The sequence below is a fragment of the Salvia hispanica genome, chromosome 1, assembly GCF_023119035.1.
Source record: "Salvia hispanica cultivar TCC Black 2014 chromosome 1, UniMelb_Shisp_WGS_1.0, whole genome shotgun sequence".
Classification (NCBI taxonomy): domain Eukaryota; kingdom Viridiplantae; phylum Streptophyta; class Magnoliopsida; order Lamiales; family Lamiaceae; genus Salvia; species Salvia hispanica.
Window position 1 is genome coordinate 37,740,120 of NC_062965.1, and position 14,965 is coordinate 37,755,084.

The 14,965-nt window shown below is 34.3% G+C and overlaps 2 protein-coding genes across 3 annotated transcripts; one reads left to right on the plus strand and one right to left on the minus strand.

Moving 5' to 3' along the window:
• Positions 1-3,771: 3,771 nt before the first annotated feature.
• LOC125218811 (E3 ubiquitin-protein ligase RING1-like) lies at positions 3,772-4,830 on the plus strand. Its single transcript, XM_048120588.1, has one exon. The coding sequence runs from the start codon at positions 3,903-3,905 to the stop codon at positions 4,668-4,670; it is 768 nt and encodes a 255-aa protein (XP_047976545.1). The 5' UTR covers positions 3,772-3,902; the 3' UTR covers positions 4,671-4,830.
• Positions 4,831-11,402: 6,572 nt separating this feature from the next.
• LOC125201950 (transcription factor bHLH94-like) lies at positions 11,403-14,062 on the minus strand. 2 transcript variants are annotated; one of them, XM_048100248.1, is made up of 3 exons: positions 13,645-14,055; positions 12,660-13,049; positions 11,403-11,653 (listed from the first exon to the last, which is right to left on the minus strand). In XM_048100248.1, exons 1-3 carry the CDS (start codon positions 13,978-13,980, stop codon positions 11,555-11,557), a joined length of 825 nt encoding a protein of 274 aa, XP_047956205.1. In that variant the 5' UTR covers positions 13,981-14,055; the 3' UTR covers positions 11,403-11,554. The 2 variants fall into 2 exon arrangements, with proteins under 2 accessions (XP_047956205.1, XP_047956204.1); XM_048100247.1 differs by lacking the exon at positions 11,403-11,653 and having other exon boundaries at positions 12,330-13,049; positions 13,645-14,062.
• Positions 14,063-14,965: the final 903 nt, after the last annotated feature.

Genomic DNA, 14,965 nt, shown 5'->3' on the forward strand with positions numbered 1-14,965 from the left:
TTTATGTTTAAGTCACTTTTTAGCCAAATATTCTTCACCTATCAAATAGCCTACATTACAACCAAAAAGGAAGACCTTTCGGACTTTTAATTCTTAATCACATCAAGTAGAGGAGGGATTAGACTTTGAGCAAGTCTATGGTAAACTTTGCATGATGCATGATTTGAGTGCTTATTCACATTGCCTTTATACACTTTGAGAGTTAGAGATACATCACTTCCCATCTTTGGAAGTTTTCCACATGTGAGTGCATGAATTCAAGGTGTTCCATGAATTAGTAATGAAAGTGCACTAATAAGTCTTGCTTGATTCGATTGCGTTAATTCATGCTTAATCTATTCTTCCATCTTTTAAGACAATTACGACATCTAGTCCTTGTGCATTCCGTGCGTCTATTCTTGTGTTTTTATCGTTTTGTTTGATGACAAACAAAAATGTAAGTTTGGGGGAGTTGATACGCTCGATTTTTGCATGGTTTTAAGGCCATTATTTGGTCTGTTTTTAATGTCAAAGTTGCATTACATGTCCATTATTTGCATATTTTATCTATTTTTGGTAGTTTGACATGTTTTGTGAGAAATGTGCATATTTGAGCCTAAATAGGTAGTCAAAATGCGAAGTAGGAAATCTGGAGTTTTAGGTAGCGTCCGCGACCTCCGTAACACTTTCAGCGACCGCCGGCGCCCAGCGGCCGACACTTCGGTAGCAGTCCGTTTTGGAAATTTTGTGCATGGAATGAAAACACGCCTGGTGACCGCCGGGCAAGGCGTGGTGACCACTACCTAAGAGACAGAAAGTCTCGGATCAATACCTGGCGACCGCCAGCCAAGGTGCGGCGGTCCGCCACAAAAGAGCGGCAAGCATATTTGCCCTAAGTTCCTCTCCATGATTTACCATATTTTGCAATCCTTTTCCTTACTTGAGGAACTCGAATTCTCCCCTGTAAATACCCCCTCAAGCTTCATTATTAGGATCCTCTTTTTGCAACATATTTTCTAGAGATTAAAAGTTAGAGTGCTACAGTTTCCAAGGAGTTGAAGAAGGATTCAAGAGCATCGAAGCTAAAAGGATTCAACCTTTGGGTTATTTGCTTTAGTTTTATGTACCAATTGTTTTCCCTTCAATCTATGTCTTTAGTTTATTACATCATGTGTAACTAAATTCATAAGATTCTGAGGATGTGTTAGTAACGACTTTGGTTATACAATTTCTTTTCTATTTAATATCCGTTTTGTTTTTATTTTGTTTCTTCTCTATGTAAACAATAATGCTTCATGATTGAGTGACACAATCTTGGATGATTTAATATAACTTGCTACATAATCGTGAGAGGAGCTTTGCGAGTTAGATCCACTTAGTAGACATTACAATTAGCGTCCTTTAAAACGACACTGTTAATTGAGAGTGAGGACTTTTCAAGGGTCTTAAGAGCTTTTAGGAGTTACTGATTTAGGACTGACAACCCTAATGTTAGTAATCAACGTTTGTATCATATGAGCATAAAGTAGGTGACTCGCCCTATCAAAGTAAGAACTGTGCTGGGGTATTGTAGTTGGAACTTGTATAACCATAACTGTGAACGCACATCACTGGAACAATTAAATTCGTTGTTTTGGAAAACACTGAATAACTAAAGCTTGAGAATCCAAAATATGAAAAAAATCTAGAAACCCTTTAAGACATGAGAACTGCCCCTGGTACGTTCGAAGTTACTATGACTCATGTAACTAGCTTAAGCCTACATCAATTATGCAAATTTAGGATCGTGTATATTTTACGCTCACTTGCAACTGAATATTTGTAAGGGAACTATACGACTAAGATAAGTTAATCACTTCTCAAAATTTCTACTCATTGTCTATTATATTTGCCTCTGAAGTTGTGTAGAACACACCCTTAATCCACCTGTACGCTATCCTTAAACGGTTGTAGCCCTTAATCTATGTACGACTCCTAGGGTTGTGGGATAATTCCATTATACCAATACCAATGTGAGTACAAAAGTAATGGCAGATCTAGGAATTGATAGTCGTGGTGTCAGAACAAACGAAAACATTAAAATTAATTATTTTTTAATAAAAGAATATTATAAATTTAATGAGTATTCAATTATTTAATACTCCCTAGATCCCACAATAAGAGTCATATTTTGCTATTTCCATCTGTTCCACAATATGAGTCGCATTTCATTTTAACCATAAATAGTAAGTAAGCCCCACATTCACCAACTTATTCCACTCACATTTTATTATAATATAATATATATAAGTGAGGGGGTGTGATCAATTGCTAACATTCTTAAGTTGTTAACTTGCTAACTCAATAGCGCAGTGTATTAAAAATGTCAACATGATAACATTAAAATGTCAACACATAATTTTGTTGCACTTCAATATAATGGATTGATATTATGTGTTGACCTTTTTAATATACTGCATTGATGAGTTAACAGAGTTAGCAACTTAAATAATTAGCAATATAACGCACCCCAGTAAGTGAGAACCAAATCCACTAATTTATTCAATCAACTTTTTTTTTACATTTCTTAAAACTCGTGCTCATACTAAATATGACTTCTATTGTGGGATGGATGGAGTAATGTTTTATTATAAATTATTCATGATAGTTAGGAAGATTTAATAAAATTACTAAAATCAAAAGGCATATACTATCCATGTGTTCTACCGAAGACGACTCACTTTCCTTTTTAGTTTGTCCCATGCAAGATGACCACTACTAAGAATAGAATTCTCTTGATTGCTACTTTATTCTCTTTACCTAACACATAAAATAAAAATATTTAAAATTTTGTGTCATCCAATAAATGGGTCATCTTTTTTGGGACAGTTAGAGTATACCATACTCTAATCTAATCTTATTAAGATAAGCAAAGTAATAAAATCAATAACCTACATTAATTATAATAATTATTTAAATAAGGGTAAAAATGAATTTATGAATAAAGAGAAAAAACGGTGAATTTACCAATTAATACAGAGTAGTACTACAAAGTTGAAAAAAAGAAAATAAATAACAGTCACCTGATAGAAAAAATAAAATATTATAATCTATATTAATGTTGAAACTTATGCCAAAGTTTTCGTTCAACTTCAATTATTATGAAACTTGATTTAATGTTGGAACAGTGGAACTAATAAATGAAGAAGGCCACATCAATAGAAAACTAAAAGGAAAACTAATACAAAAGTAATATTTGGATATTCTCATTTTAATCTTGTTAATTAATAATTTCCCTTTCTTTGGTTTGAAGTATAGCAATCCTATCTTACTCAAAATTAAGGTGACAAAATAAGTAGTGAATAATATTTCTCGTCTTCCATAATTAATAAAAAGAAATACTTTTAGCTGAATCACCAAATCAACCACACGCAAAGCGGTGGGGACTGAATTTGGAAAGTTGGTAGATGCAATGTCCCACCACTCTACGTAATCGCTCTTATTAATCATAATTAAACTAGTACTCCATCCGTTTCATAGTAATGAAGGCAAAACTTTTCGGTACGAAGATTAAGAAAAATAGTGTTAGATGAGTTAAGTAAAGAGAGAATAAAGTGGAAAATGGAAAAAGTAAAGAGATGAATAGAGAAAAAATAAGAAATAGTAAAGTAGGTGTGGAAAAATGCGTTGACTTTTACTAAAAAGGAAAATGACTCTATTACTATAGAACAGATGAAAATGGAATAACGACTCTATTACTACGAAACGAAGGTAGTACTGAAAGGAGTATTCAATTTCAAACCCCCACAACTAAACTAAGCTAAACTATACCCCTCACCTTGTCCCCTTTTCCTCATTAATTAATTTCGTCAACCATTTTCATGTGAATCCAAATATGATCCCTCTCTAACTCTTCCACCTCTTCCCTTTTCTTGCTAGTGACGATGGCCTCTTCTCATCACAGAAAATTCACCCAAAAATACGCCACCACAGATTGCTACTTATGCTATGTTTGCCCCGAAAATTGCTACCTCCCATCACCGCCACCTCCACCGCCTCCGCCGGTGGATTTTTCCGGCGAAAATCCGACCAAAAATCACGTGCCGACAGTCCTAATTTTGATGCTCTGCGTTCTCGGAGTCGCATTTCTAGTCCTATCGTACCTCACACTCGCCCGATACCGGCGTCGGAGAAACACGGCGTCTCTGGAACCTTCTAGAACAAGTTTCGCCAGCGAGAACCAGGGCCGGATCGCGGTGGACCACCCGATCTGGTACATCCGCACCGTGGGGCTGCCCCAGTCCGCGATCGACGCGATGGCGTTGTTCGCGTACCGGAAGGCGGACGGCCTGGTCGACGGGAACGACTGCGCCGTCTGCCTGGCCGACTTCCGCGACGGGGACGCGGTGCGGCTGCTCCCCAAGTGCGGCCACGCCTTCCACGTGGACTGCATCGACACGTGGCTGCGGTCGCACAAGAGCTGCCCCGTGTGCCGCGCCCCCGTCGCCCCGGACCTGGCGCCGCCGCCGGCGGGCAATCCGAGCCGAGCCGAGTCGGGATCGACCATCAGAGGCGGATCGAGCCCGGCGGCGGCGGCGGCAGAGGTGCGGGGCGTGAGGAGATCGGTGTCGATGGATTTGTCGTGTGCCTCGAATTCGAGCATTTATAGGGCGATGAAGAGATCGCAATCGTTTCAATTGCAATCACGGTAGATAATAGGTATAGATTTTATTCATCCTAAATTTTAATTAAATTTGAGACTGTTTGGATGTATCAATACGGAATCTATATTTTTATTCATGATTATATATTCTTCTAAGAAGTTGTAAATATTTTGATAGAATATAACGATCTCATTTTATGGTTGAACTATGTCTTCATGCTTTCCTGGTTCTTGATAAGAATAAGTTTATTTTTAATGTTTGAGAAATTTGGATTTTAGGTAAGAGTAGTGGGTGGGGATGGCAAAATTTTCGAAATAAGATTGATTGGAGAGTGTCTTGAAATGGGACAAATTTTTAGTCCTACTACACATTTTTCACATATTTAAAATACATATTCAGTAAAGCAACACCTTTAAGTTTGATTTAAAAGATACACGCCTGGCATGAGCGATTGAGCGGTGTTTTATTAACAATTTAAAGAAGTGAAAAGGTTTTTTTTTTTGTTTGTATGATAATTAGTAAGAGGTGCTGTTATGAAATTTCAATAAAATTCTGAAATGTTTTATTTCTATGACTGGTGGGGACTTGAAGAGACTATGGAAGATGAAAAGACAATTTCTTTCAATATAATTCAGATTTTCTTTCAATATAACTATTTCCTCCTACCCTCACTAATTTCCTTTTCTATTTGTTATCGATTAATTAACTCACTTACTTTTTACTAATTTTGGTAATAAACAACACATTCAATTAACTCATTCAACTCGCATTTGATTATAAAACTGATATGTAAAAGTAGGACTCATACCACTAACTTTTTCTACCCACTTTTTACTATAGTTCTTAAAATCCGTGCCAAGTCAACCGGTATCAATTAATGGAGAACGAAGGGAGTAATAGTATGTACAAAGAGTTACACTTAGAATCGCATTTTATATGGTCATTCCGATACTATGTACAATTGTGTTCTCCTCAACTTCTTGATCAATAGGAACGACGAAGTTGTTCTCTCTCAATCACCTTGTGCTCAGCTTGTCATGAATGCTACCATAGTCGATGCATCTTTTCCTCTCCAAAACTGTTTCCCATTTCAATGTCGATCTTCTCCTTCAAGCTTGTGATATCTTCAGCAGGATCATCGTCTATGGGTGCTGCCTGTAGTCACCATTATCTCATCGTCTTCAACAAACGCTTGAACGTCAAGCATTATAATGTTAAGGAGAAGAAGTGTACGATCATGGATGTCATGCACAAACATTTCATAACGTCTACCATGGATATATTGGGACCCCAAGAAGAGGGCAAAGCCATGTCAAGGAGCTAATTTGCAGCTAGAGCAGGATTCAAATTGTACCTCAGATAGATTGTTATTATATATTTGATTTTTATATTATGTAGATATTGCTTCCATTTTAAATATTTAAGCAAGGATAAAAATCAATTAAAGGTTAGTTTATACGACTGTTATTCATCAAGCCTCCCTAATTAAATTACTTCCTCTCTCTTTCTCTCTCTTCAAGTTGTTGGTTATCAATATATATGTAGACATGTAGTAGGAGTAGATGTTGCATCAAATTAAAGCTAGCAAAGTAGATGAATGTTGCATTAAATTAAGCAACTTGATGGAAACATTAAACGTGATATAGAAGGGCCAACAGTTTCTGAAATTCAGACTGGGCCAACCAGTGGTTTCTTTTACAAATTAATTAATTAGAACAATTGACCTTTATACATTTAACTTCAGTTAATATATTATAGTACACTTCTTTCACGGCCATTAATTGTTTTCATAATTTTATTTTAAAAACATTTTTAGACTCTATTATTTTTAATTTTAAACTATAGTTTCCAATATAAATTATTTTCCAGGAGTGTGACTGTGTGAATGGAGTATAAAGAAAATCTTATTCTTTCAACATTTTATGTTAAAGCGAATTAATTTTTCACCAATAACTTTTGATGCACTTTTTATTAACACTAAATAAATCTGCAAATATACAAAATATAAATAATATAGCTAAAGGTCAGTACCAGATATCGATCACAGAAAAAACTATCACAAATTGTCTACTTTCTACTAAGCTTCTTCAACTATTTGGAAAAACGCAGATTTTTGGTTTTTGAAGAGTAAAATAATGAAAGTAAGTAAACCATTGCAAAAAAATCACAGTGATAAAACAAATGAGATAAGCGAATTCCATGGATGTGCTTTCACAGTTATGGTTTATACAAGTTCCAACAACAACACCATAGCATAGTTCATACTTTACTAGAACGAGTCACATAAATATTGTCCATGCGACACACGGTAGATTATAAACACTAGGGACGTCAATCCTATATTTGTAACTCCTAAAAGCTCCTAAGACTCCTAATGTTCTCGTTCACAATTAACAGTACCATTTTATGGGGAATTAATTGTAACGTGCAAACCTCATCTCACGATTATGTTGCACGTCAATAGATCATCACAGAATGTGTCACTCAAACATGAAGCAATATCCCACACTTAAGAATAGAAGTAACATAATGAACAAAACAAATATTAAATATATAGGAACTGTATAAACCAAAGTCGTTACTAAAATTTACAAGAATTCTACACTTGATGAAATAATCTAAACACATAGTTTGTAGGGAAATCATAGAAAACATAAGAACTAAAGTAATAAAACACAAAGGTTGAATCTTGTAGTCTTGATCTTCTCTTGAATCCACACTTCAAACACCTTGGATCTTGATGAACAGTGGTAGGAACTCTCAAATATTGTGCTTTGTAAATTATGCAGCAAAAGGTTCATTTGATGAAGTTTGAGGTGGTGTTTATAGCCTCCAAGTCATGTGCAATAATATGACAAATCTTCATAATAGTACGGTAAGTTTTGGAGAGAAAATAGGACAATTTTTGTGCGCCGCGTTTTCCAGCGAGTTGTTGCACTTTGTTCAGCGATTGCTGCAAATCATCCTGTAGCTTCTGTTTCTCGATCAGCATTCGCTGGCAATCACTCCGTATCTACTGGTTCTAAAGTAGCTCGTTGGGCGTGTTCTTCTTTTCAGCTCTATATTCTGAAGCTGACCGCTACAGGAGCAGCGGTCGATGGCGCTGACTGAGGTGCAGCGGATCGCTGGCTAGTTCGAATACTCCAGATTTTTATCTTTGATTTTTGCTATCTTTATAGGCTCTATTTTGCACATTTCTCACAAAACACGTCAAAATACCAAAATAGATCAAATATGCAAATAATGGACATGCAACTTTAATACTCAAAACAGACCAAATAAAGGCCTTAAAACAGTGCAAAATCCGAGCTTAGCAGCTTTCTAGTTATCTTCGCGACATTAACAACACTATCAAGAAGATAGTGGAGAAGAAAACAAGTGCCAACATACTGAAGCAGATGAAAAAAGTATGAGGAAAATTGCTTCAACTAGCCCAAGACGAGTATGACAAAGGTAACAAGGAATGCGGGATCCGCCAGATGGTTCGAGGAAATCTTGGATGATGTGAACATAGCTATATAACTCGCATTGTGGAGCGGTGGCATTGACAAATCTTGGTCGACCCTAGGTCGGTCCATGAGTCTCAAAGCCAATGAGGCCTTGATAAGTTTTACTCGAGGTTTGATCCATACTAAAGAATTATGGAGGGAAGAGAGGTAGAGCTTGGAGATGCTTCTTGAAGTGACATACAAAAAGAACGTCTTGTGAAACGGTGCCACGAGAGTCAGATGTAATTCATTCAATTTATTTCTCGTATTTGAAATATCTTATTTCCACTAATAATCGAGTTTGTTGATAACTCAATATAATTAATGTCTTTTTTTCAGAGAGTGTTAATTGTTTTGAAATGCCTTATTTATTTAATTTGAATAAATTCCAACTAACTATTTTTAAAAAAAAAAAAAAAAAAAAAAAAAAAAAAAAAAAACTTGTTCAAAATATCTTGTGGGGATGTAATCATCTCAGGCGTACCGAGGGTATGACAAACAATTTATGATCGATGTTACTTGTATGTATTTAGAAATAATAATTAGCGCAATGTGATTAATTCAATGTTATACCACACTCTATTGTTATCGGTGATCAAGATTGAAAATGACTTCAAATCAAAACTAAAAATTGTTCATGATAAATGCTCCATATCTTGAGAATATTGTTAACTTACTTCTATAAGGTATTAACTGAAAGATCTTCTGTAAACGTAAGACCTTCGATCAATCTATAATATACAAGGAGTTGTTTGTTTTATTATTTACAACTTCTATTAATTTAATCAACAAATGGTAATAAATGATTGACCATGTGATAAATAAATTTTTATAAAATAGGAGATACTAAGGATTTACAAATGCAAACAATTCAGTAAAACATGTTTTGTAGTGTACACCCCAACATGATCACCCTTAGATCACTTTTTTTCTCTTCAAATGAGAATGCCAGCTTCTTCAACGTTTTGTATTGTGTTAGCGCTAGTGGTTAAATCAGTCAGTTAAATTCTATCCTTCTGTCCTTTGAAGTAAACTTTTTTTGGACATATGTATTAAGAATATTGGGTTAAATGAGTTAAGGGAGAAAAAATAAAGTAGAGCGATAGAAAAAAGAATAAAGTTAAAAAGATAAATGTGTTGTTTTTTGCTAAGCAATAAGTGACTTAACTATGATTAAACAACTCAAAAGAGAATACTATGATTCGGCCAAAAAGGAACGCAGTGAGTTCAATTTATTAAATTGTTTGTTAGCTGGTGTTAAGAATATTAATTAGCTTTTGCTGTTAGTGATCACATGCTTATAAATTATAAAGTGATCACATGCATTAATTGTATTAATTCTTGCTTCAATTCAGTTCAATATGATCTTCTCACTTCTATGTATCTTTAAATTCTTCATACAAGTCAGATCATCTGCTAAAAAAAGTTTTTTTGATCTTATAACTTTGTAACAATTAATCATGATTGAGAATTAAGGCAGGGATTACCGAAATTGATACACGAAAATATTTTTTTAGGGGTAGTCGGTTTGCATGATTATATCTCATTATTAAATTTATTATACTTGGTTCATGAAATTGAATTCCATGACTCAATCTTAGATGAATAGTCATGTGATAATTAATTATAGTTACTCTCTTCCACTAAATATTCTCACAACTTAATCTTAGATTATATCTTGTTATTATTTTATTTAGTAAAACAAACACCACTCGCTAATATATTTTCAGTTCGAATTCTACTCCAGCTGAGTTTCATTTTCATTTGTCTACATTTGGTCAAATACGATGCCTAATCAATTTGTGAATTAATACAAATTAATTGCTATTATGGCTCTCATGTCATCACGGTGAACAGCTGCGCACAAGATTTTGCCGAAACGCAATTTGATCATACCGTAGGAAGTAGACATATCCTCTTTAAATAACTTGCAAAACTTTAAGAATCTGCAATAATTTAGGGGTGACAAAACAGGTACCCTCGAGTATCTGCATCCGAATCCGACCCGCGACACAATGCAGATATCTAGATTACCTGATGTGGGTACCTGTTACATAATTTTTTCTTCATTTTTTGGTAAATTAATAAAAATTATTTTCACTAAATAATTGAAACCAAATATGCTAATTAATTTGCCAGCAACTATCTTTACGTGTGTGATTACCGGTTTTATTTGATTACTGGAAATTTTTGCAACATCTTTTATTTTATATTTAAGTTGATAAAACGTGATTTGATATTTAATTATATCACTTGAGATTTAATAAAAGTAAATATCATACTTTGATACGATTTCACGTCGATTTCACACGAAAGTGTGGAATAACATATAAAAGGGAGTTAACCCGTTATCTTTGATCATAATTTTGAGTTATGTTAAGGCTTCCTATCTTATATGCTTATCAATTTTGTGCGATGAATGTAGATCTAAATGTCCTACGGAAAGGGTCATAAGTGTGACAAAAGCGGTGCCACAAATCGGTTTCACAAGAAAGTGTGGAATAACATATAAGAGGGTACCAACCTACCAAATTGTTAAGGATACGCAATGGAAATTAAGTCTATTAAACCTACATAGATGTATTAATAAATTACTCCCTCTGTCCCCTATTAGGAGTCACTCTTTGACCGGACACGGGTTTTAAGAAATGTAAAGAAAAGTTGATTGAAAAAGTTAGTGGAATGTGGGACCCATTTTTTATATTGGTTTTATAATAAAATGTGAGTGAATTGAGTTAGTGGAATGTGGGACCTACTTACTATTTATGGTAAAAATGAAGTGTGACTCTTAATTGGGGACGGACCGAAATGGAAAAGAGTGACTCTTAATGGGGGACGGAGGGAGTATTATTTAGGCCTTAAATCATGGACTTAGGTGTTAATCAGTTATACCAAATACAGACATTGTGACGATTCAAATGTTGCAATTCTCGACCCTGCACTCGCACCCAATAATTATTCATATCGGGTCTGATGGTAATATTTGGTACTTGTTTCGCCATTTCTATTACTCCCATCATCCATAAAATAGAGGTTTTTTTCATTTAGTTCGTTCTATAAAAATATTTCACTTTTATTTTTTATAGTAATTTTTTTCTTTCGAATAAGATGGACCATATTCTCCAATAATATACGGTTCCAAATATCGCTATTTTTATAGAACGAGACGAATACAATATATTAATCTGAAACAAGGTGAATGCCAAATCAAGTACCTTGAAAGTCTTGTTTCACCTACCTTAGTCTAGGAGAGTCGTAGCCACCATTATATTAATCAATGGAAAATTCTAGATTCGAAGAGGCCACAGTTCATATATATGTGGTGAATAAGAATTATAGAAAATAACATACAATAATTGCATCCTAAGTTATACATTTGAGGAGAGAGAGTCGACAATTACAAATGAATATGAGAAAAAAAAAAGGCAGTGTGCGGCGCATTGTCTAAGCTATAGATGTAGACTCATTTTGGATCCTTCCAATCATCTCGTGCACCGCTGTGGCTATCTCATTCACTGTGCTTAGTTGGCATTCGTCTTCTACCTGCGTTCCATTTCATTCTTATTTACACATATCTTAATTTTGAAAGAAATAATTTTTTATAATAAAATGTTCATATTTATTATTCAACGACACATTTATATAACTTTGTCGTGGTGGTTTGAAAAGGTTAAGTTCTTTTATAGTCTTGTCATATCTTTATTATGTGCCTCAATGATTGAGAGCAAACTCGACTATGAGAGCATTCTACTCTTTGAATTTTTAATCTATGTTGCCTAAAAAAAATTAAAATTTTGATTCCTAAAAATATTCGTTAATTTTTTATTATAAAACTACAACTTTTGCTTAGAACAATTAAAACTCAAATTTTAATAGTTATGTTTTTTATTCATAATATAAATCATTGTTATCACTGATACTTCCTCTCCGTTCCATTAGTGTTGTATAATTTCTATTTTTGCCATTCCATTACAGTTTAGTAATTTCTCTTTTTAGCTATTTCAACACATTCAATTTGTCTTACTTTTATTATCTTTCTTTTAGAAAAATTCAGCATATTTAATCTCTTTTACTATAATATATTTTTATTTTTCTCTCTCATTATATATCTGTTTTGTTCTCCATATTTCTTACACTCCTCTCAACCCATCAAAATTTCTTTCTTGATTCATGTGCATAAAGAAAATAGGTAAGTGTTTCCCGAAAGACAAGACAGAGATATATAACTGTTGTTAAGATGCATATTGAACGCACAATTATGAAGACAATATATACATGTGATTTGGACACCTACATTTCATCTACAGTGACATTTTTTTTTTCTTTTTTGCTTATAATTTTCTAGTGGCTGCCAGTGATGTGAATCTGAAATGAAATAAGGTATACACCCATTAACTATTTCAATAGTAAGAGTTGACCTAGTGATAGAGTGCCTGATGCACGAAGATATGGGTCTAGGTTTCGAGTCCATCATTATATAGTCTTTAAATTTCTTTTCTTTTGCCTGTAAAAAAGGAAAGAAGAAAGAGATAAAACGCGGAGAACATACCTTTACACTGAAAGAGTATAGAACCGATTGATCAACGGTTGTGATGTTAAGATGGAGAATGTTGAGGCAAAAGGATTGAAATTCGGCCACCATTTTGAGGAGTTGCTTTGGCTTTCTCTTTGCCTGGATCTTAATGCTTGCATGACTCTCCACCTTAGTCACCTCGATATCCGCGATGCTCGAATGCCTCTCCACCGCGACGTTCATCGCGATACTTGAAGGCCTAGAGTATTGAGGGAAAGTGAAGAAATTCGAGAATATGTCGGAACAAGTGGCCACGGCTCTGACTTGTTGCCCATCCCTAAACTTGTAAGCTTCCATGAATTGAACTTGGTGTTCAAGTTCCTTCACAAAATTGATTGCACCACCAACAATTGATGCTTGATCTCCCTAGATTTAATATTTTGTAACCATGAGTACCATATAATGATACTTTTAATATAATGTTTTTATTTTCCTTGCTATGCAGCAGGTGAGTCCCACTTTGTCTTGTACCTTATACATAATATTTGACAGAATATTACCTAAAGTGACTAAACATGTACCCTACAAACCCTAATCATACACAGAAATATATGCATCTATTAAAAACAAATTATTTATGCCCATTATAAATTCTAAGTGATATATTATTTTTGAGATTTCTAATTCAAAATGACACTTTTTTTTCAACTAAAAACATCATTTTCACTACTTTATTTATTTTTTATTTAATTCACAGAACAACTATGCATAAAATTCTATTCTGAATAAAAAAAATGTTCCATTATGAGTGGCAGTGAATTTCATTTCATTTAATAGTGCTAGGTAAGATAAAAAAATGCACGTAAATCAATAGGTTATCGGTGATTAACCTATCATTGGAAATAACAGACAAAATTTAAAGTTTGTGATATATACCAATTTTAAAGTTCGTGAGAATACACCAAATTTTAGCCAAAGTTGATGGTTTTAGAGATCAATATGCCTATTTAAAATAATTTACCCGTTGAGCATAGGAAGGAGGCATCAAGGAGCGGAGGACGGCGAGGTAGTCGTTCATCTGGCGGCGACGATTCCTCTCGACGGCGATATGAGTCATCCTTTGGGTCTCGAGCTCCTCCTTGTTCTTGGAGGGCTTGCTCCGCCGCCTCTTGGGGCGTGCCTCCGGTGTGTTAAGAGCAACAGAAGACGGCGGAGATGACTCCCAATTATAAGCAATTGCACTCTGTTGATCAACATTAATGACCTTTTCTTCAACCCCCAAATCAGTAGTGTAGTTGTAATCTATGCAGCCATAGATGAATGGATCTTGCTGGTATATCACTGCTTCCAGACTCATTCTCTCTCTGGAAAATCAGTTGTTTGTTGTGTTTGTGAGGAGAGGCAGAGCGTATATATATATACGAGAAAAAGAGTGAGTTGGAGCCTATTTAAAAGGGCTTACAAAGGATCAAACATTAAAAAAAATTGCCAAGTTGCATCCATTCACATATCTACAGCAATTCACACGTGAGAGTGTTTTCCTTGGTCTGCTCTAATATAATGTAGAAATAGGTCGATCACCCCTTAAAATGACTTCATAAGGGGAAGGCTATCCAAAAATATGTGGATGAGATTGAATTATTACTAAGTCGATGTACGATATGAAATGAGATTTTGAACACTCTAACAGAGTTGTCGTGCATTTGATGTTTATAAAATTTCAATCCATTTTGTAATTTTGAATTAGTAACCACCATACACAGAAGAATGTTTACAACTTACAACTATGTCCTACCTGACTTGAATTAATATATAAAAAGGCTTGGGTGGTATAGGAAATATATGCTTGTTTTTCACGAATTAATGTCTTTTGTTAGAATCGGCCAAAATTGTACTCTTTCATGTGAGTTTAAGTTGAACACTATGAAGGATAATAGTAGAATCATGAGATATATAAAAGATAAAAAACTAGGATGATATTTATTAAATTTTGAAACAACTGTGAAGGATAATAGTATAATCTAGCGAGACATACAACTAGTATAACATTTAGTTTAAAGTCTGCGAACAACATTTATTTTGAATGAGAAGCTTAAACTCATTTTAACGTCATTTAAATGATTAACTGAGGTTTTGTCCACTATTGAGATACCCTCTTCTTTCCATAAAAATATATGCCATAAAAATATATGCATTTGAAATGACACAGAAATTAATGCATAATAGAAAATGTAAGTCAGAAGAGGAGAATGTTGTTAAAGTAGTATTAGTAGATAGTATGACCCACATTATTATTAATGTTTAATGATTGACCCTAGTGGTATAAGTTATGAACAATTAAT